Raw genomic sequence first — 20844 nt, 5'->3', positions numbered from 1 at the left:
GAATTTTTACAAACTCAGCTCGTTTTGGGCAGCTTCGATTCTTGGTAGAATGGTCGCCGCCGCAATTGAAGCATTTCGCTTCGATGTTCTCGTTGATTGTGTTGCAAGCTTGAGTTTTGTGCTCACCTCCGCAGGTTGCACAACGACTCTTGATGAAACAGTTTCTTCCACCATGCCCAAACTGCAAACAGTTCGAACACTGTGTCACGTCACGGTGCACTGGACGATAACGTTCCCAAGTCACGATGATGTTGAAAATTGCCCGAACTGCTTTCAGCTCAGACGGCGTTGTCGATCCTTTCTCGAGATGAACCAGGTACAGTTGATCACGATACTTGATGTCCTTGTTGTGTCTCGTCATCTTGCAGACTTCGATCACATTCAACTTAAGAGTTTTGAGCTCTTCTTTCAGCACACTCACATCCATGTCGTACAGGCCTCGGAGGACCTGTTTCATGGGGCGTTTACCTGGATCGTCATGGCTGTAGTATTCAATCTTGGTGTTGTTCAGGAAATCCCGAACGTAGTTGTAATCCTTTCTGGTAGGTAGCAGAATTTTGAGTCCATCAGCACACAAGCGAATGGAAGCTCGTAAAGCACCAGATTTGATGAACCCGGTCAGCCACTTTCGCACCGAATCCGATGACGATGTTTTCACAAAAATGGGTGGCAACTTTTCCCGTCGTTCAAATACTTCCTTCTCGCTCACGTCCACAGGGAGGGTAGCGAACTGGTTTCCAGACGAATTTTGAGCGTCCTTGCTCAAACTGCCTGGCTTTGCAGGTAGCGCTTCGGCATTCTTTAGCTTCTTCAAATCTGCCGATCCTGCTGGTGAGGACCGCCTCTTTTTCTAGCCGTGAGGCATTTTTTGCACTTTTTAGCACTTTTTTGGTGTGTGAGGGACGCACGTCTGAATCGCTGCTCTGCTGATCGCAGACTCATTTTCGATGTTATTTAAATTGTTTTTAATAATGTTTAATGTTTTTAATAACTGAACAAGTTTTCACATTTTACATGAAATTTGTTCAACTGAAATTGCCAATAAATTTGAAGTTTTTTTTTAATTGTGTTTCAAAAACACATATTATTTATTGTTTACAAACTGATTTAACCTTCTCCTAGTGGAAAATTGTCCAAAATGCATTCCGTTTTCCGATTCAATGAGAAAGTCATGACACTTTGAGAAGTTTAGAATAATGACTTTCATCAACATTTTCTTAACTATAGTTAACTAACTTTTTAAACTTTTCAAAATTTTATGAAAAGTTCTTTTTTAGGAATTTTGAACACTTCTCTACCACGTATTTTAAAATTGTACTCTTCATTTTGCGGAAAAAACGCAAAACTGTCAAAGTCACCCCTTTTTACGGTACTTTCAAATTAGCAAACTAAGTTTTCATTTGATCTGTAAGTGTATGAGGCCATATTTTTAAAATGTCTTAGTATTAACCTTTAAAAACCCAACCAATCACCTTTCTATTGAAACGTTGCGAGCTGTAATTGGTTCAACCGATCTGGAGATATAAAGACTGTGGTTTTTGCGAAAATCATAAAATAAATTTGTTTTTAGCACTTTATTTCGGATAGAAGCATCGTAATCGCCAAACAAAAAATATGGGAGGAATCGCTGATTATATTTGTCTCAACAGCATATAGGGTATTTTAACCATTAGTGGACCCCCTAGTAGAGCCGAAGCACATTTTTCACTAATTTTCAATATTTTAAGCTCTTTTTCATAATTCTTTGTACAAAAAAATGAAAACTGAAGTCTTTTGAACAATTTTGACTATTTGTTTCATCAGTTATTTGTTTTTGAGCAGAAAAATAGCCAATTGAAAAAAAAGTTTTTTTTTGCCTGTTGTGGACCCCCTTTTCCTATAGTGGACCCGGGTCCATAATCCGATTGTGGACCCGGGTCCACTATAGGCAAACTATTATTTTTATACCAAATTTAACCGATATTTGATGTTTTGATGCATGGTGTAGGTCTAATGATAGATATAATGAATAAAAGATGGATTTTGCTCACTTTTCATCATAAACAAATATTTTTTGTTAACAAATTTGGCTTTAAACAACAAAAAACCAAACAGACATTTAAACACATTTATTTCCGAAAAAGATCAGAGAAAACGTCTCATAAACCACTGTAAACATAAAAATAATTTTAAAAAAGTAATCTTGATGCAAATTTTTCCATATTAATTACATAAATGGTTGACCGAAACTAAACAATAGAATTGTTTACAGTTGCTGATAAAACCACGCATGTTTATTGGAAAAAAATGTTTTGTTATTGATTTATTATTATAAAATATCATTTCAAACTGCAATTATGGTGCTTCAGTTAAGTACAATTAACTATAGTTTTGATTAATTATAAATTCTTACGGCTTCAGCATTGTTGGTACTATTAACGTGAAAACAGCTATATTTATACTCATAATTGAAAAAATATGCGTTTAGGTTGATAACAACAAGCATTTATTGTATGTTTTAGAGAAACTTTTGCTTGAATACACAGTTTTCCTCATTTTTGAAGGTTTAATTAACAGGGGTCCACTTTTGGAAAAGTTTGGATTTTCGTTGTCCTATATTGGACCCCCATAATTTTTGCTAGAAAATTGCATTTCTTCGCTTTATTTTAGTAAATATCCTTAAACTTACATTACTTCGACTTGCTGAAGTTAAATAATAATCAGTCAAAAAATGATTGGATGGTTAATTCAATCATAAAAAATAAATGCAGTTTTGTTGTGAAAATGCTAGTGGCCATGGCTGATTTCAGATGTCGAACTCAAAACACTTATTTTGGTGAAAAGGACAATTCAATGTCAGTCAACATTGTTCTAAATGATGCTGAACATGCCAAATAAAAGAATTGTAGACAACAACACGCTTGAAATTGTGATTTTATTGAATTTTCCATTAAAAACCCTTCAGAGGGTCCACTATAGGAAAGGGGTCCACTAATGGATAACGTACCCTATTTTTTTGTCAAATATTAGAAAAGAATCGATTCAGAAATCAGATCCATCGAAAATGTTAATCTTTTTAGATAAATTTAAAATCGACGTTCAGTGGCAATTATCACGAAACACCGCCAAAAATTCAACAGTTCATATCCGAAATTTGATCGCCCTATCCTGATAATCACCCAATTGGCACGCAATCAATTTTCAGGCAAGCCACACAATTATACCCTGAATAATTGCAGCTGAGCAATTCTCTACAAAACCGGCCGATTTCGACCATTTTTATTTTTTGTATTTTTTTATTTGGCTCAAACTTTGTGGGGGCCTTCTCTATGACCAAAGAAGCCATTTTGCATCATTAGTTTGTCCATATAAATTTCCATACAAATTTGGCAGCTGTTCATACAAAAATGGTACGTAAATATTCGAAAATCTGTAACTTTTGAAGGAATTTTTTGATCAATTTGGTGTCTTCGGCAAAGTTGTAGGTATTGTTAAGGACTATTTAGAAAAAATAGGTACACGGAAAAAAATTTCCCGATTTTTTATTAACTTTTTCACAAAACTCAAATTCCCAAAATACGTATTTTTGATTTTCGAGATTTTTGATATGTTTTAGGGGACAAAAATCCGCAACTTTTGAGCTATAGAGAAACATGGTCAAAAAATCTGCCGCCGAGTTATGATTTTTTGAAAAACTGGTGATTTTTGAAAAAAATCGAAATTTCATGCATAAAATTTTTTTGACCTCATTTTTTTATGCAAAATTGAATTTGCAATCGAAAATTACTTTACATATTTTTCGATAAAGGGCCCCGTTTTCAAGATATAGCCACCGAAAGTTTGATTTCAGCGAAATATTTGCAGTTTTCGATTTTTAGTGACCATGAGTGACCATTTCTAAAAATATTTTTTTTGAAAAGTTCAGAAAATTTGCTATAAAATTGTCTAAGAGACATTGAAGATTGGACCTCTGGTTGTTGAGATACAGCGGCTTAAAGAAAAAGAAACACGAAAATTGAAGTTTTCTAAATCTCACCCAAACAGCCCACCATTTTCTAATGACGATATCTCAGCAATTAATGGTCCGATTTTCAATGTTAATACATGAAACATTCGTGAAATTTTCCGATCTTTTCGAAAAAAATATTTTGAAAAAAATTAAATCAAGACTAACATTTTAAAAGGGCCAAACATTGAATATTATGCCCATTAAAAATGCTAGTATTGATTTAATTTTTTTCAAAATATTTTTTTCGAAAAGATTGGAAAATTTCACGAATGTTTCATGTATTAACATTGAAAATCGGACCATTAATTGCTGAGATATCGTCATTAGAAAATGGTGGGTTGTTTGGGTGAGACTTAGAAAACTTCAATTTTCGTGTTTCTTTTTCTTTAAGCCGCTGTATCTCAGCAACCAGAGGTCCAATCTTCAATGTCTCTTAGACAATTTTATAGCAAATTTTCTGAACTTTTCAAAAAAATTTTTAGAAATGGTCACTCATGGTCACTATTTTTAAAAATTGAAAACTGCAAATATTTCGCTGAAATCAAACTTTCGGTGGCTATATCTTGAAAACGGGGCCCTTTATCGAAAAATCTGTAAAGTAATTTTCGATTGCAAATTCAATTTTGCATAAAAATGAGGTCAAAAATTTTATGCATGAAATTTCGATTTTTTCCAAAAATCACCAGTTTTTCAAAAAATTATAACTCGGCGGCAGATTTTTTGACCATGTTTCTCTATAGCTCAAAAGTTGCGGATTTTTGTCCTCTAAAACATATCAAAAAATCTCGAAAATCAAAAAATACGTATTTTAGGAATTTGAGTTTTTGTTAAAAAAAAGTTAATAAAAAAATCGGGAATTTTTTTTTTCCGTGTACCTATTTTTTCTAAATAGTCCTTAACAATACCTACAACTTTGCCGAAGACACCAAATTGATCAAAAAATTCCTTCAAAAGTTACAGATTTTCGAATATTTACGTACCATTTTTGTATGAACAGCTGCCAAATTTGTATGGAAATTTATATGGACAAACTAATGATGCAAAATGGCTTCTTTGGTCATAGGGAAGGCCCCCACAAAGTTTGAGCCAAATCAAAAAATACAAATAAAATCCATTTCCGGTTTTGGTAGAGAATTGCTCAGCTATAATTATTCATCGAAACCAGACATTGAGCAAACGTTTCTGCGAAAGGAGAGAAAAAAAAACACCAGCACAATCAACAACTGTCGCGGTCAGCTCAATTAAATTGCAACAATTTCTGTGAAACAAGCCAAAAGCAAGGCAAGGGGGAGGGGGTTGAACCAATATTTGCGAATCAATTGAATTTATCACGGCCGGCTGCATTATGCAAGGGTTGGGTCTCGATTCCCACGTGTGATAATCGGATTGAAAGCCGGCAATTTAACAAATTGCTGTTTTTGAAGCATAAATTGGTACGCTTTTTCAGCTTTTCAACAAAAGCGGCACACTTTCATCGAAAATGGATTTAATCCTCCCACTCATAAAGCGCACACACTCACAGTTGGTGTCGGATTCAATAAAATCGTTAAATATTAAAATGGTTCCTGTCACGAGCTCGTGTGGCTTTGCAGGGGTCGGAGGAAATCCTGCGCTGCCTTTTGAAATGGTTATGACGATGATGGTAATTACCAGCCATCGAACGAACGGTGGGCCCGATTATTTCGAATTTCGAGTTGAGGGAAATTTGCGTTGAAAGACCACCGAAATCATGCCACCAAATTGATGACAATTCATTTTATTTGATTTTAATCACATTGAAACCGCACACGGTAGCACCACGAAAAGGAGGTCCCGGTCACGTTTACCTTTGGGGTTAAATTGTGCAATTTGCGATCCTCAATTGAACTAACTGTTCATCGTGGTGCAGGATTTCCAATGCCGTTATGGAAATTTAGTAATACCAAGTATTTCTTATAGTATAATTGTTTCGCAAAAGATATTAGTTTTTTCAGACTTGGGTAATTCTCCGCCAACTCACACAGCAGTTGCCCCGACCCCTCTTCGATTTGCGTGAAACTTTGTCCTAAGGGGTAACTTTTGTCCCTGATCACGAATCCGAGGTCCGTTTTTTGATATCTCGTAACGGAGGGGTGGTACGACCCCTTCAATTTTTGAACATGCGAAAAAAGAGGTGTTTTTCAATAATTTGCAGCCTGAAACGGTGATGAGATAGAAATTTAGTGTCAAAGGGACTTTTATGTAAAATTAGACGCCAGATTTGATGGCGTACTCAGAATTCCGAAAAAACGTATTTTGCATCGAAAAACACTAAAAATTCTCCCATTTTCCGTTACTCGACTGTAAAAATTTTTTGGAACATGTCATTTTATGGGAAATTTAATGTACTTTTCGAATCTACATTGTCCCAGAAGGGTCATTTTTTCATTAATAACCAATTTTTTCACTTTAAAATTTCGTGTTTTTTAGAGTTAACAAAGATGTAGAGCAGACAATTACAAACATTTTGATAGATAGACATAAGGGGTTTGCTTAAAAACATCACGAGTTATCGCGATTTTACGAAAAAAAAAGTTACTTTTTGCGTTTCTCTTTGTTTTGTCGTCCGTGTCTGTCGCGGGTGACCATGAACGGCCATGATCGACGACGACCAACTTTTTCAAAACTTTTTTTCGTAAAATCGCGATAACTCGTGATGTTTTTAAGCAAACCCCTTATGTCTATCTATCAAAATGTTTGTAATTGTCTGCTCTACATCTTTGTTAACTCTAAAAAAACACGAAATTTTAAAATAAAAAAATTGGTTATTAATGAAAAAATGACCCTTCTGGGTCAATGTAGATTCGAAAAGTACATTAAATTTCCCATAAAATGACATGTTCCAAAAAATTTTTACAGTCGAGTAACGGAAAATGGGAGAATTTTTAAAACTTTTTTAGTGTTTATTCGATGCAAAATACGTTTTTTCGGAATTCTGAGTACGCCATCAAATCGGGCGTCTAATTTTACATAAAAGTCCCTTTGACACCAAATTTCTATCTCATCACCGTTTCAGGCTGCAAATTATTGAAAAACACCTCTTTTTTCGCATGTTCAAAAATGGAAGGGGTCGTACCGCCCCTCCGTCACGAGATATCAAAAAACGGACCTCGGATTCGTGATCAGGGACAAAAGTTACCCCTTAGGACAAAGTTTCACGCAAATCGAAGAGGGGTCGGGGCAACTTTTCCCGATTTCGTGTGAGTTGGTAGAGAATTACCCACTTCGAAATAAACTTGAAAAATATTTGTCTCACTTTTGCTTCGAAACTAATTTGAAGACCTCTGGTTTCAGCCAAGAATTCTGTCCCAAACCAACTCTCGGTCAGCAGCTTTTCCAGCATTTAGCTGGCTCAACATCGGCTTTTGCCATCTTTTGAAGCGTAATCCCTTAACACAACAGAACCCAACCCCCGTACATCCGAGCGATGACGATCGACTATCATCACTGTACTATTCCTGTCTTCCGTCCTAACCTGACCGGGCTGGTGCCACTGTAAATTTGCATAAAGTATTAAATTTAATTAATATTGAATATGTATTCCCAGAACTGTGCCTGTGACTGCAACAGAACGCAAAAGCGCTTTCAGTCAGTGTAGTAGACCTCTGCTGACCGTTTCTGGGAATACTCATCCTTTTGCTGCAGCATAATTCACGTTGGTAATTTGGTGGGACAGTGGGATTTTGTGGACAAATTGAAATATTTTTGAGGCAAATTTTTCGACTCAAAATAAATTATGAGTCTGATAATCAAGATTTTTCAAAAAAATATTTTTTAAGATAATTTTCAAAATTCTTCATCATTTTTGAACAACTTACAAAGCTGCAATTGAAGCTTTCACTGGAAATGTTCTTTAGATTGGCACTTGAAGCTTACGGTTGCTCATCGGTTGGCAAAATGGCATTCACACAAGCCAACCAACGTAAGTTGGAACCATCATCATTAGGCCGGAACGGAACAGAACAGAGGCAGCTGCAGATAGGTGGGTAACTACCGCAATATGCTTGCCGATGTACATCCGGAGATGAGCCGCAATTTCCCTCCCCTCCCGTTTGGTGCAGTTAACAAACAGTACCTACCAGAGCCTTGTGGGATGCGGAGACTGTCGATCGTGTGTTCCGAAGGATGACTTTCTTGGCCATGTGGACGGTTACCGTTGCGCATTGATGAAATTTTAAACAGATTGCTGCTGGTTCTATTGGTTATTGATCTATTTGATTACATTGAACGTGAAAGGAGGGCTATTATGGGGAAGATTGCGTCGGATGCATCCGTTTGAAGTTCAATTACTTACACTCGTTCGAAGGGAAATTTTCAATTGACAGGACTTTAATAAATTTAAGTTGGTTTCAATAGAAACTTGATACTTGACTAAAATAACCATAAGTTTTATGGCCAATTTGTGTAAATCCATTATATCTGGCAAAAATGTAGAGAAAGTCAAAACATAAATAAATTTTGCAATTCTTTTGTAAAAATTTCATGCCAGTAACTTCAGAAAATAAATTTAAACTACTTAAAAAAATTAAACTTCACAATAATCAAACGGGCAAATTATCAACAGCAGAATCCGATTTCTTACCTTGAGCATTTAAACTACAACTCCTAATCACATTATGCCATTGCTCGCAACGTTTGCTTAGAGCGTATCCTATATAATACCTTCCCAAAAACCGTCCAACTCAAAGTGAAACTTACTTGAGGATACCGGGGAGATTTTCCCCTATCCCCTTAAAATAGTGGAGAATCAACACTAAGTCTAGACTAAGTCTTCCTGTCTTTCAAACCCCTTTCTAGAACTCCTTCTTTTTTCTTCGTTCACGTACACTCGCCGAAGATTTTTTTGTTTTCTCCAAGAACCGCAATCTAAGAAAGCAAGAAGGGGAATGGGCACCGACCACGCCCTACGTTCCGTTAATCTGCGTTGGCCAATTTTGTTTTGAGAGGCTTTTGTGGCTACGCTTCGTTAAGGTGAAATGATTTTGAATGCGGGAATGAGAAAAAAACAATGTCACACGGGATTGTGTAAACACCAGATAGAGACAGGTAATTCTTTTTGCTGAGAATCTCGCGACGGAAAGAAGGGCAGTGAAAATTGGGAGATGAGATTTTGGGCGTGATAAATTTAGTCGCTGAGAACTAAGAGTTTGATATTTTTACAACCCTGGATGGCAGTCACGTATGTGAGAGTGGGGTTCTGGTGGAAATGGTTCTGTTCCCAATTATCGATTCCTAGCCAACCTGTTTTGGAAAATCGTCATTTATACATGACGAAATCCAGTCTGCAATCCGGTAAAATCACTGTCTTCCAGTGAAGCCAAGGGAAATATTCGATAATAGAATAGAATTTTGTGATCGCGTTTGTGTCTTCGGCACGGGATACGGAAAAAAATCCGGTTTTTGTTTGATTTTATCCCAACATACTTTTTTTTAAATATTTTTTTATGTGTTTTAGGAGACTTAGAAAGACATATTTTGCGCTAAGGTTAGGATAGTGCAAAATTTAATATCGGAGATTTGAATTTTGAATAAAAAAGAAAGATTATTGAATAAAAATTGTCTAACTAAATTTCAAAAATTACAAAAGACACCATAGCAAAGTTGCCATTGAAATTTCTCCATAAAGTTCACCGTTTTTAACTTAAAGGAATTTTTAGGTGAAATTTTACGAAAAATCCTTCTTTTGTGAAATTTTCTACACTTTTCAATCAAAACTTTTCTTCTTTTGTGAAATTTTCTTCTCTTTTCTATAAAAAACAATTGTTTGATTTTAAAATCAATGGTATTAATCTTTTGAGGAAAAAAAAACACTTATTTTGGGTATTTTCAAAAAATGGGATAGATTTTTAAAATAAGTAAGGCAAACATTTTTTCAAATTAAATTGAAACTACAAGGCATCAATGAAAAAAGTGTCAAAAAATGCAATTTACACCTTTCAATCAAAAATATCCAAGTATTGAAGAATTTTTTATGGCGAAAAAACATTGGAATTCCACAAAAAAATAAAATATTTGTAATCGATCCCAGACATGCTAAATATGATTTGAAACGCAGGAAGATGCATTTTAAATCGTTTTCAGTTGGTTGGACTTCTCTTTTTTTATTCAATTTTAAAGTTTTTGGAAAAATATATTTTTTTACCTGATTTTTCAAACCGATTTTAAAGGGAAGGGGCGATATAAGTATTGAAAAAAATTGCAACGACATTATGTTTATTGAGAAGAGCAAAAAAATTAACAAGAGTTTAATTTTTAAACATTGAAAATCAACCCAATAGTTTCCATGAAATCACGAGTTGAAAAATAAAAGCAAATTAGATGACAAAGAGAAAAACTCGTTTTTCACTAGATTTAAGCTCTAACTGGCTTCATCTCAGCCATCAGCATTCCAATCAATGAAATCAAAAAAGCGAAATTGAGGGAAATTTTCTCAGTTTTTCTCTCTTCAAATTTGATTTTACATCTAAAAATTAGTTGTGATCTTTTGTTTGACATTTTTTTAGAATTTCCAAAAATCCTTTTTTCAAAAAATTATATTTCTTGTTTGCCAAATTCTGCACCATTCTAAACCAATGCAAAAGATGCATTTTTTAATCCCTTGGAACATATAAAAAAAACGATTTTTTCTATTCTACTTTTTGTGATTAAAAGTCAGAGCCCCGGCTCGAAACATCAACCACGAAAGGTTAAAAAAATTAATATTACATTGAGACCTTATGTTTTGATGAAAAAATGGCCGAAAACGCAGAAATATTGTTTTTTTTTATATTAAACAGTATTTTTTTTCTAGTAAATTTCACAAATTTTTTTTTATTTGTTCACATATATTAATAAGATGCAACAATGTCAAGTTGACATTGTCAACAAAAAAAAATCTTCATCTGCAAACTTTTTATGTTGGTAAGCAATCGTCAAAAATGTTCGTTTTCCATGTCCTTTAAAAAAATGTCCTAATTATAACCTACACTTTTGCCGAAGAAACCAAATCGATCAGAAAATCTCTTTTCAAGATACATATTTTCAAATATTCACATAGAAATGGATAACCTAAAGATGCAAAATGGCTTCTTTTGACATAGGAAACAGTTTCATTGAAAAGACAAAAAAAAACGGAGAAAAGTCGATTATAGCTTTAATTATTCCAAACCATAAGCAATCTCTTAATTCATTAAAGTAACCAAATTCAAACACCAAAACGTCCCACAAAATCCACCACCTGATTGACAGTGTAATCACCTGGATGCCATCGCGCACCGTTCTGAATGCCAATGTCAAAAGGCTGATTGATTTTTGGTTATTTTTTTTCACTCGCTTCACGACACTCACGTGACGCACGTGTCACCCATTATGACAAGCAGAATATCGTGCGTACGTGCACGCATCACGGGGCACCAACCACGTGGAACCGAAATGTGATAGGCTCACCCAACCCACACCATCCGATCCTTTCAACGATTACAACATTCCTGATGGGGATGGTGGTCAGCGCAGTTTCCGCAGTTTCACACCAACGGCATTTAATGGGCCCAATCTGGCTGGAAGACGCACCGGCGTTCGGATGGGGTCTCTTTCCGGGCAATTTCCCACCACGTGGCCATTTCGAGGAAGTTCGATCCGATTACCGCCGACACCATTGAAATCACATCACCGAGTCCCGGGGAGTGAGGATACAGAGGGACAACGATACCCAGAAAACCGCATGTACCGAGAATTTCATAATGGATCAGACCTCCTGCTTCAGGGGGCAAGCGGGGTTGGATGGAGGGTAACCTAATTGCGTTACGAATCGGTTCATTTAGTTTCATGAACAGTCAGCCAACCAACCATATTGTGCGCGATTTTACACTGTTGCACGCATTCCAGACACAGAGGCGGTATGTTTGTACAGGGCGAGGGTGTCCTCTTGCCCCATTGGAATGGGGATAAAGCTTTATTTGAGTTTGTGGCTAGCAAATGAATTCGAACCCACTGGAGTGTGATTTTATTAGCACATTGTGTCGGATAGACAGGATTTCCGAAAGGGATGTTGTCAATCTGATGGAAAGGCATTATATCGGCAAATTATCACAACAATATGAATGAAGCTTTTCCACAGTTTCTGAAAAACAAATCTAAAAATTAGATGTTAATCGTTGAAAAACGCATGGTGAATCAGCAAATTTTATTAAATATTAAAGGAAAAGAAAATAGATGTTCAACGATTCGTATGAAATAAATACCTTTTTCAAAACAATATATTCACCATACAATCAATAAGTTCATTTGAATTTGATAACACATTGAAAAAGAAGACTTATCTCAAAATAACAGTAATTTTAAACAGGGTTTGAACCAAAATTTTAAATCTTGAGTAGATTTGGTTAATTTCTTCAATAAACCTTAAAATATATGGGTAATTCTCCGCCAACTCACACAGCAGTTGCCCCGACCCATCTTAGATTTCCGTAAAACTTTACTCGATTTTCGATAACTCGTGATAAAGGGGCGGTAGAACCCTTTAATTTTTCAGGATTTTCCTAAGACACGTTTATAGTGATTTGTAGCTCACAACCGAGAAGAGATTTAAATTTGGTGTCAACAGGAATTTCGATTAAAATTGGACGCCCGATTGGATGACGTACACAAAATTTCAAAATAAACGTAGTTTTCAACAAAAAAGTAAAAAAAATAATAAATCAGTGCCGTTTTCCGTTGCTAAAGTGCATTCTAATGCAAAATTAGCTGAGCTTTCTGAAAAAAAAATACTTTCAAAAGTACACAATTGAGTTTTTTTTTTAAGGGTAAAAGCTTCGAAAAACTGGTCAAAAATGGTCAAAATCATCACATTAAAAAAAAATTTTTAGTAAAAATTAACTCATAAAGAATACATGCAAACCCCTTATGTATATATGATTTTTGTTTTTGCCTGTTCTACAACTTTGTGCAACATTGATACACTCTAAAAAGTAACCCTGCAAAGTTAGAAAAACACGCAATTCTAAAAGGATTTTTTTTTGTTCTAGATGAAAAAATGACCTCTCTGGGTTATTGCAGATTCATATAGACCATTAAATTGAGGTTGAGCAGTTCTCTCCGTTTTCGTGCATTTTAATTTTCTTTTCTTTTTTTGTGGATATTCGAAAATGTGTACCTAACTAAACAAAAAAAAAGTTTTTTTAGATCCTGGTGTTATTAAAAAGTATGAGGCATCTTTCGCACTTGAGCTCAGGATGATGCAAAATCTGATTACAGACTTTTTGAAAAAATATGTTTTTTTTTCTGAAACATTATCAAACAAAACTTCTAAAATCAAATTTACCAACAACATCATTTTATTTTTTGTTAACCTATTTCAAGTTATCGTATTGTTTTAACACTGAAAAACGTACCAATAAGTTCCAAGAAAAAGTGAGTAGAAAAACTTGTTTTTACAAGATTGAAACTTTAAGAGGCTGCATCTCAGCAACCAGCTCGGTTAACAAAGTCAAAAAATGAAATTGCAGGAAATTTTGTCAGCATTTCAAAGATAAAAAATAAAAATAATTTTAGAAGTCGAACTTTTTTTTTGGAAGAACAGCTCATGTTTGAAAAATGGAAAAACTCACAAAAATATTTTGACAATCAAGAATAGGGGAACTATACCCTTTCTCAGCCTATTTCTATTATCGGCCTATCAGCACTTTGATCATGAATTACAGCTTTCAGAAAGTGTTTTTGACTGTTCCAAAGTAATAAATAGCTAAAATAAAAGTGAGCAAGCAACTCTCCATTGTTGATATATCTGAAATTTTTGATTTTATAGCGGAAAACGGCAAAAGTGATGAGAATTGGTCGAACGGCTTAGAGTGATTAAAATGAGTATATTTCCCCTAGGTTGTTTTTAAAAATAAAATAAAAACTTAAAAAATATTTTAGAAGTTGAACTTTTTTTTGGAAGAACTGCTAATATTTGAAAGAATGGAAAAACATACAAAAATATTACGACAAACAAGAAAATCAGACTTGTTTGTAAGAAAATATTTTTTTCAAGATTTTTTTTTGAAGTTTATAATTATAATTATTTATTCTATTTTTTAACATTCGACCTTTTGTCCTTTCGACGTTTTGTCCATCCGACCTTTTGTCCACTTTTGACCTTCTGTCCGTTCGACCTTATGTCTTTCGACCTTTTGGCATTCGACCTTATGTCTTTCGACCTTTTGTCACACATCCAATTTTAAAACGGTGTACATCATAAGGAAAAGGAAAATCATTTTCAATTGCAAAATTCATTAAAAATTATTTTTGAAAATTGTTTTACAATATTTATGATTGTTTTCCAAAAATCACCAGAATTTATCTTTTGGACAAAATTTTAGAAAATCCCAAATTCCAGCGCAAAATATGCCTTTCAATTCCCCTAAAACAGGTAAAAAACTTAACATAAAAATATGTATTTTGGGAATTTAGTTATAAAAAAAAACGAATAAAAAACTAATCCGTTTAACCATTTTTTCTGAAAAGTCCTGAGGCCCTTACAAATTTTATTTCAAGTGTTTGTCCCCTCAAAATTGTTGTACAATCGATTGTAAACTATTTAACTTATTTTATAACGTTCATTTTCGTAATTATCAAATAAGACACTTTAAGGGCTTTTAAAAAATTTTGAATTTGGGGATCCCACTGATTGAAAAAAATACAACAAACTTCAGGATTTTTTTTATATTTATTGATATTTTGTAAATTTTTAAGCAAACTGCAACAATTGTTAAAACATTTTGTGACAATATTTGTTTTCAAATAGTGGAAATTAGGCTTGATTTTTCTCCTCCCTCGACCTTGACCAGAGCCGAGGGAAAAAAACTTCAAATAAAGTTTGTACCAGCCTAATGCTAACCTATAACTTTGCCGAATACACCAAATCGATTTACGAATATTCCCATTTCGTGTCACCAGTCATAAAAAATGTCCTATTAAAAGGATAAACAAAATTTAAAAAAAATCTGGACAATGTCATAAGATTGCACACAGGCGACAAAATATAAGAGGTTAATTCTTTTTCTATCCTAAAGATTTCGGAAAAATATGCATTTAAACAAAATTCCAATGTTCATTTCCAGAGTTTTTTTTTTAAAAAAAAAGGTCCTATAAGCTATTGTCTTTCATATGTGTATAGGACCCAATCAAAAAAATGTCGAGATTTAATAAAACCTATTTTTCGTCTCAGTTTTTTTTTACTATTTAAGATCAATTTAAATACCTGGAACTTCAAAAATAAAGTCACCCTTATGGTATCCATTGCACCAACAATTTCAACAAAACGTGCGAGTAAATTGCAAGTTAATTAGCTGGATTGCCACCGCCATCAATACCTTCAGTTATGGTTATAGCTATAAACCATCATTTGCGTCGGTATGCCATCGAGAGCCTTCCGATTGATGAAATTATTGCTACCCCAGCATCGTGTTGCATCAAAATAACCCGTAAATTGCGCGCCACAGACTTGATTAAAATGCTTTCACAAGCCAATTGAGGCCACTTTTCGAAGCACGATTTTTCCGGAAAATTCGACCTCATTTTTTAAGTCAAAGTGAGAGCCACTTTTTTTTCACGAATTTTCGACACGCGACTTTATAGATTGCCAACAGTTTTGATCGGTTTAAGGATGGCCGAAGAGAAAAGGGAAGAGGGTTAAAATATTGCTTTTCCAACGAATTGGGATCAATTGGCTCAAGCCATGGCTAAGCGATTGATTCCGGGAGGGGAAAACTGTGCAGGGTGAAATTTGGCACCGCAATTGGAAATAATTTCCCATGTGGGTGGTGAGTTCTCCGATTTCGGTGGAATTGAGGTTGTTATTTTTCAACATGTGTGAAGTTGAAATAGTATTAGTCTTATGGTTCAGTTTAAGTTTCATTTTTTTTTTTAATTTTGTCTTTTTCATAGCAAATCATCATTAAGTTAACCACAGCGGAATAATTTCAATATTAGTTTTCAAAGAAACGAGCAGCAACTTCAACCATTTTTCCTTTGAAATATCTAAAGAAAAAAAAAGATATGTTGATGAAGTCCCCTGCCAGCATAATTTCATCATCATCAACGCCACCGTCGTCATCTTCTCGCGCGAGTACAGTCTTCCACGTGGCAGATTATTACATTTTAGCGTATTACTAACACACACACTCACAGCCAGTCAGTCTCGGTTTATATTTACGACCCCAAAATAACATTAATGGCAACCGGAGAATTATCTTTACGCGCCGGTTGGTTTGACGAGCGGTCTCAGAGAGGGAGGAGCAAAAAAAACGAGCGAAACTTGAGCCAGAGAAGATACACCAAAAGTTGCCATTAATTTTACATCGCTTTTTTGTTTTTTTCGCTTGAATTTCTTGTCTCATGTGCATCAGGAGCTTGGGTTTTTTTTTCGAGGGAGTCCAAAGCTTTCGGGTGGAGGCACTTGAGCTGAAATGCGCAAAAAAATGATAAAATATGCTGCAAATCTGAGTGCAGCAGCACCCACTTTGGACATCAGTGTGGGTGATAAAATATGCATATATTTTGCTTGTGAAAAAATGCTTTGCCAGGGGATGTTTCTAAAGATACTGCTGATTTTGAAGATTGCATAAGAGAAAAAATAAGTTAAGAAAATTGTACACAAATTGCAATAAGACGAATTTTTCAGCACGAGTCGTACTACAGTCCAGACTCGATTATTCGAAGGCTTTGACAAAATTTCACTTCGGATAATCGAATCACAAAAAAAAATGTCGAACTTAAGTATGACCCCTTAACTACTCTAAAGTGATTTATATTTTTTTAATCTAAGATGGCGGAGATAAAATATTGAAAAAATACATTTAGTAATTTAATAGCAATCAGCAATAGGTCGCTGAACTCGAATTTGAAGTCAAAAGCAAGTAAATAAAAAAAAAAGCGAAAATTGATGCATTTTGAACAAATTTGAATTTCACCATTTGAATAGGATTTTTCAGTTAAACCTTTTCTGCCCCGCTTCTATTTGGGGTCCGCCTGTTTGATCATCATAAAAACTAATACAAAGTCTAAAACTACTTTTACTTTTCGATACAAGTGCTGAAAAGTTGAACTTGTCAGCTCTCAAATATAAAGAGCTTACTACTTACTTTTCCTGTCATTCTTGAACGACGAAATAGCCTACTTTTCTGTACCAAAAATAACAGAAACGAATAACAACACTTTTTAAAATAAATGCTAAAAAGTTCCACTTTTCAGCACTGAGATGGATGCTGAAAAGTTGAACTTTTCAGGACTTGTTTCGAATAGTAACACTTTTCAACATTTTTTAGATTTTAACGATTTATTGACAAAATACATGAAAATTTGACTTAAAATTTCACACAACGGGTGTTTTTCGGAATTGCAAAAAATGTTGTATGGAACTCGTTGCAAAACTAGATTTTTCAACACTCTTCGTATTTATCCAACTTGGTGAACCTCGTTGGATAAATGTACGACTCGTGCTGAAAAAATCCTCTTTTTGCAACTTGTTGCATAAAGAAATTTTTAATTCATAAGACCGTTCCCAATAAGTTTATGTTTATGTCCCTCGACTCTGACGTGAACTTCAAAAAATATTTACAAACGACCTGATTTAGTTTGCTTTGCTGTAAATTTTGTAAATTTATTAAATTCGGTAAATTCGGTAAATTTGGTAAATTTGGTAAATTCGGTAAATTTGGTAAATTTGGTAAATTTGGTAAATTTGGTAAATTTGGTAAATTTTGTAAATTTGGTAAATTTGGTAAATTTGATAAATTTGGTAAATTTGGTAAATTTGGTAAATTTTGTAAATTTGGTGAATTTGGTAAATTTGGTAAATTTGGTAAATTTGGTAAATTTGGTAATTCCCTTGTGGAACACCAATCAGTGAGGTACTCCTGGATATTAGCTCCTGAAAAGTGCTTAAAAAGTGCAAAAAATGCCTCACGGCAAGAAAAAGAGGCGGTCCTCACCAGCAGGATCGGCAGATTTGAAGAAGCTAAAGAATGCCGAAGCGCTACCTGCAAAGCCAGGCAGTTTGAGCAAGGACGCTCAAAATTCGTCTGGAAACCAGTTCGCTACCCTCCCTGTGGACGTGAGCGAGAAGGAAGAATTTGAACGACGGGAAAAGTTGCCACCCATTTTTGTGAAAACATCGTCATCGGATTCGGTGCGAAAGTGGCTGACCGGGTTTATCAAATCTGGTGCTTTACGAGCTTCCATCCGCTTGTGTGCTGATGGACTCAAAATTCTGCTACCTACCAGAAAGGATTACAACTACGTTCGGGATTTCCTGAACAACACCAAGATTGAATACTACAGCCATGACGATCCAGGTAAACGCCCCATGAAACAGGTCCTCCGAGGCCTGTACGACATGGATGTGAGTGTGCTGAAAGAAGAGCTCAAAACTCTTAAGTTGAATGTGATCGAAGTCTGCAAGATGACGAGACACAACAAGGACATCAAGTATCGTGATCAACTGTACCTGGTTCATCTCGAGAAAGGATCGACAACGCCGTCTGAGCTGAAAGCAGTTCGGGCAATTTTCAACATCATCGTGACTTGGGAACGTTATCGTCCAGTGCACCGTGACGTGACACAGTGTTCGAACTGTTTGCAGTTTGGACATGGTGGAAGGAACTGTTTCATCAAGAGTCGTTGTGCAACCTGCGGAGGTGAGCACAAAACTCAAGCTTGCGAAACAATCAACGAGAACATCGAAGCGAAATGCTTCAATTGCGGCGGCGACCATTCTACCAAGAATCGGAGCTGCCCAAAACGAGCTGAGTTTGTAAAAATTCGGCAGCAAGCGACGACGAGGCACCAACCAAATCGTCGCAAAACACCACCAGCATACACGGACGTGGATTTTCCTGCTTTGGCGTCACCTGCGGGAGCGGGATCTGTTCGAGTAGTTCCAAATCTGCAGCCATTGCCGTTGAATCAGCGGCAAAGAGTTGCAGAGAACACAACACCTCCAGGCTTCAGTCAGCAACCGAGGGAAAACCAACCAACATCAACGGGTGAAGGCAGTAGTGACCTGTTTTCACCACAAGAACTTTTTAACATTTTCATCGAGATGACAACAACACTGCGTGGTTGCAAAACTCGCCAGGAACAAGTAAGAACTCTTGGAGCATTGATCTTAAAATACAGTTCGTAGTTTACTCGTTCTAGTGATTTTGAATATTTCAATGAATTTATTTTTTTTAGTTTTAAGTTAGGATTAGATGTTAAAGTGATTTTTTTTCTTTTTTACCCAAATGTATTCGACTCAATGCAATAATGTAAAACAATTTGAAGTAAATAAAATAAATGTGATCAGTTAATAATAAAACGAAAAATACAACAAAGATGAAGAGCATTAGGCCATACCACTTAGCATGTAAAATAAATGTAATTATTATAAGAATATTCAATAAAGACATATTTAATTTCAAAAAAAAAAATGGTAAATTTGGTAAATTTGGTAAATTTGGTAAATTTGGTAAATTTGGTAAATTTGGTAAATTTGGTAAATTTGGTAAATTTGGTAAATTTGGTAAATTTGGTAAATTTGGTAAATTTGGTAAATTTGGTAAATTTGGTAAATTTGGTAAATTTGGTAAATTTGGTAAATTTGGTAAATTTGGTAAATTTGGTAAATTTGGTAAATTTGGTAAATTTGCTAAATTTGCTAAATTTGCTAAATTTGCTAAATTTGCTAAATTTGCTAAATTTGCTAAATTTGCTAAATTTGCTAAATTTGGTAAATTTGCTGAATTTGGTAAATTTGGTAAATTTGCTAAATTTGCTAAATTTGCTAAATTTGCTAAATCTGCTAAATTTGCTAAATTTGCTAAATTTGCTAAATTTGCTAAATTTGCTAAATTTGGTAAATTTGGTAAATTTGGTAAATTTGCTAAATCTGCTAAATTTGGTAAACTTTGTAAATTTTGTAAAATTTGCAAATTTTGTAAAATTTGCCGGAGCTATCGAATAACATTATTTAAAAAAAAAGAGTCTTAATTAAAAAAATTCAAAATACAATGAGATGAACAAAACAAATTATAGTATATTTTTGAAAACAAGTTTTTTGTTCCCAAATTTTGCTGAAGAACCTCTGGTCTCTACCACAAAATGATATATGAATGGCATAAAATTTATCACCAAAGAATTTGGCAATTTTGCTCCCCTTCGGCATCTGGTGCTGATTTGCTCTCTTTGGTCAGAATTTAAAGTTCTGTTTTTCCCCTCTCTCTCTCTCTCCACACCAGCAACAAGAGAAACGTCGCGAGCTGCGGCTGAAAAAGTTCTGGCGGACCACCACCAAACCTCCCACATCGTCCGAAGACTCCGGCGGCTGCGAAAGTCCTACAAAACTCGGACGAAAGGCCTTCCAGCAGCCGCACCAGAATAGCATCAACAGTCCGGCTAGGAACCCGCCCACATGTTCGCTTCCGCTGCTGCAGGTGTGGCCAAGCCAGGACTCGCCACGTGGCGAAGCCGACGGCCAAAGTTTCGTGTTCCCGCTGGCCCCCGATGACACCCACTTGGGCGGTCTGCATCACACCTCCTCGCTGTACCATCCGGCGATCGCATCGGGCAGCGGAAGTGGCGACCTGCGGCGAAACTCACTCTTCGTGGACCAGCTGCAGGCCGGCGATTCCGGGATTGACTCCGTGCAGGCGTCGCCCTCGCCGGTGGCCATGCCCTGTCATCCAATGGTCGTGTCCAACGCCATTTCACCAAGTGCATCGCCGACGGTGGGTTCGCCGACGCCCTCGGTGGACCGGAACAACCGGCGGCCGTCGACGTCCCTGTTGCACCCGGACCATGCCCGACTCTTTGCCCTGCGCCAACCGACGTCACCCGACCAA

The 20844-nt window shown here is 35.6% G+C and overlaps 1 protein-coding gene across 1 annotated transcript in view; it reads left to right on the top strand.

Moving 5' to 3' along the window:
* The window catches only part of LOC119768045, a 139070-nt gene that overhangs the window by 117084 nt on the left and 1142 nt on the right, over positions 1 to 20844 (top strand). Inside the window, exon 3 of the mRNA XM_038258368.1 lies at positions 20242 to 20844. Within this exon, the coding sequence (XP_038114296.1) occupies positions 20242 to 20844 (603 nt within the window). The remainder of the gene's footprint in view (positions 1 to 20241) is intronic.

Source organism: Culex quinquefasciatus, chromosome 2 (assembly GCF_015732765.1).
Source record: "Culex quinquefasciatus strain JHB chromosome 2, VPISU_Cqui_1.0_pri_paternal, whole genome shotgun sequence".
Classification (NCBI taxonomy): Eukaryota; Metazoa; Arthropoda; class Insecta; order Diptera; family Culicidae; genus Culex; species Culex quinquefasciatus.
The sequence above is the reverse complement of the archived record's forward strand: the minus strand, read 5'-3'. Positions and strand labels throughout refer to the sequence as shown.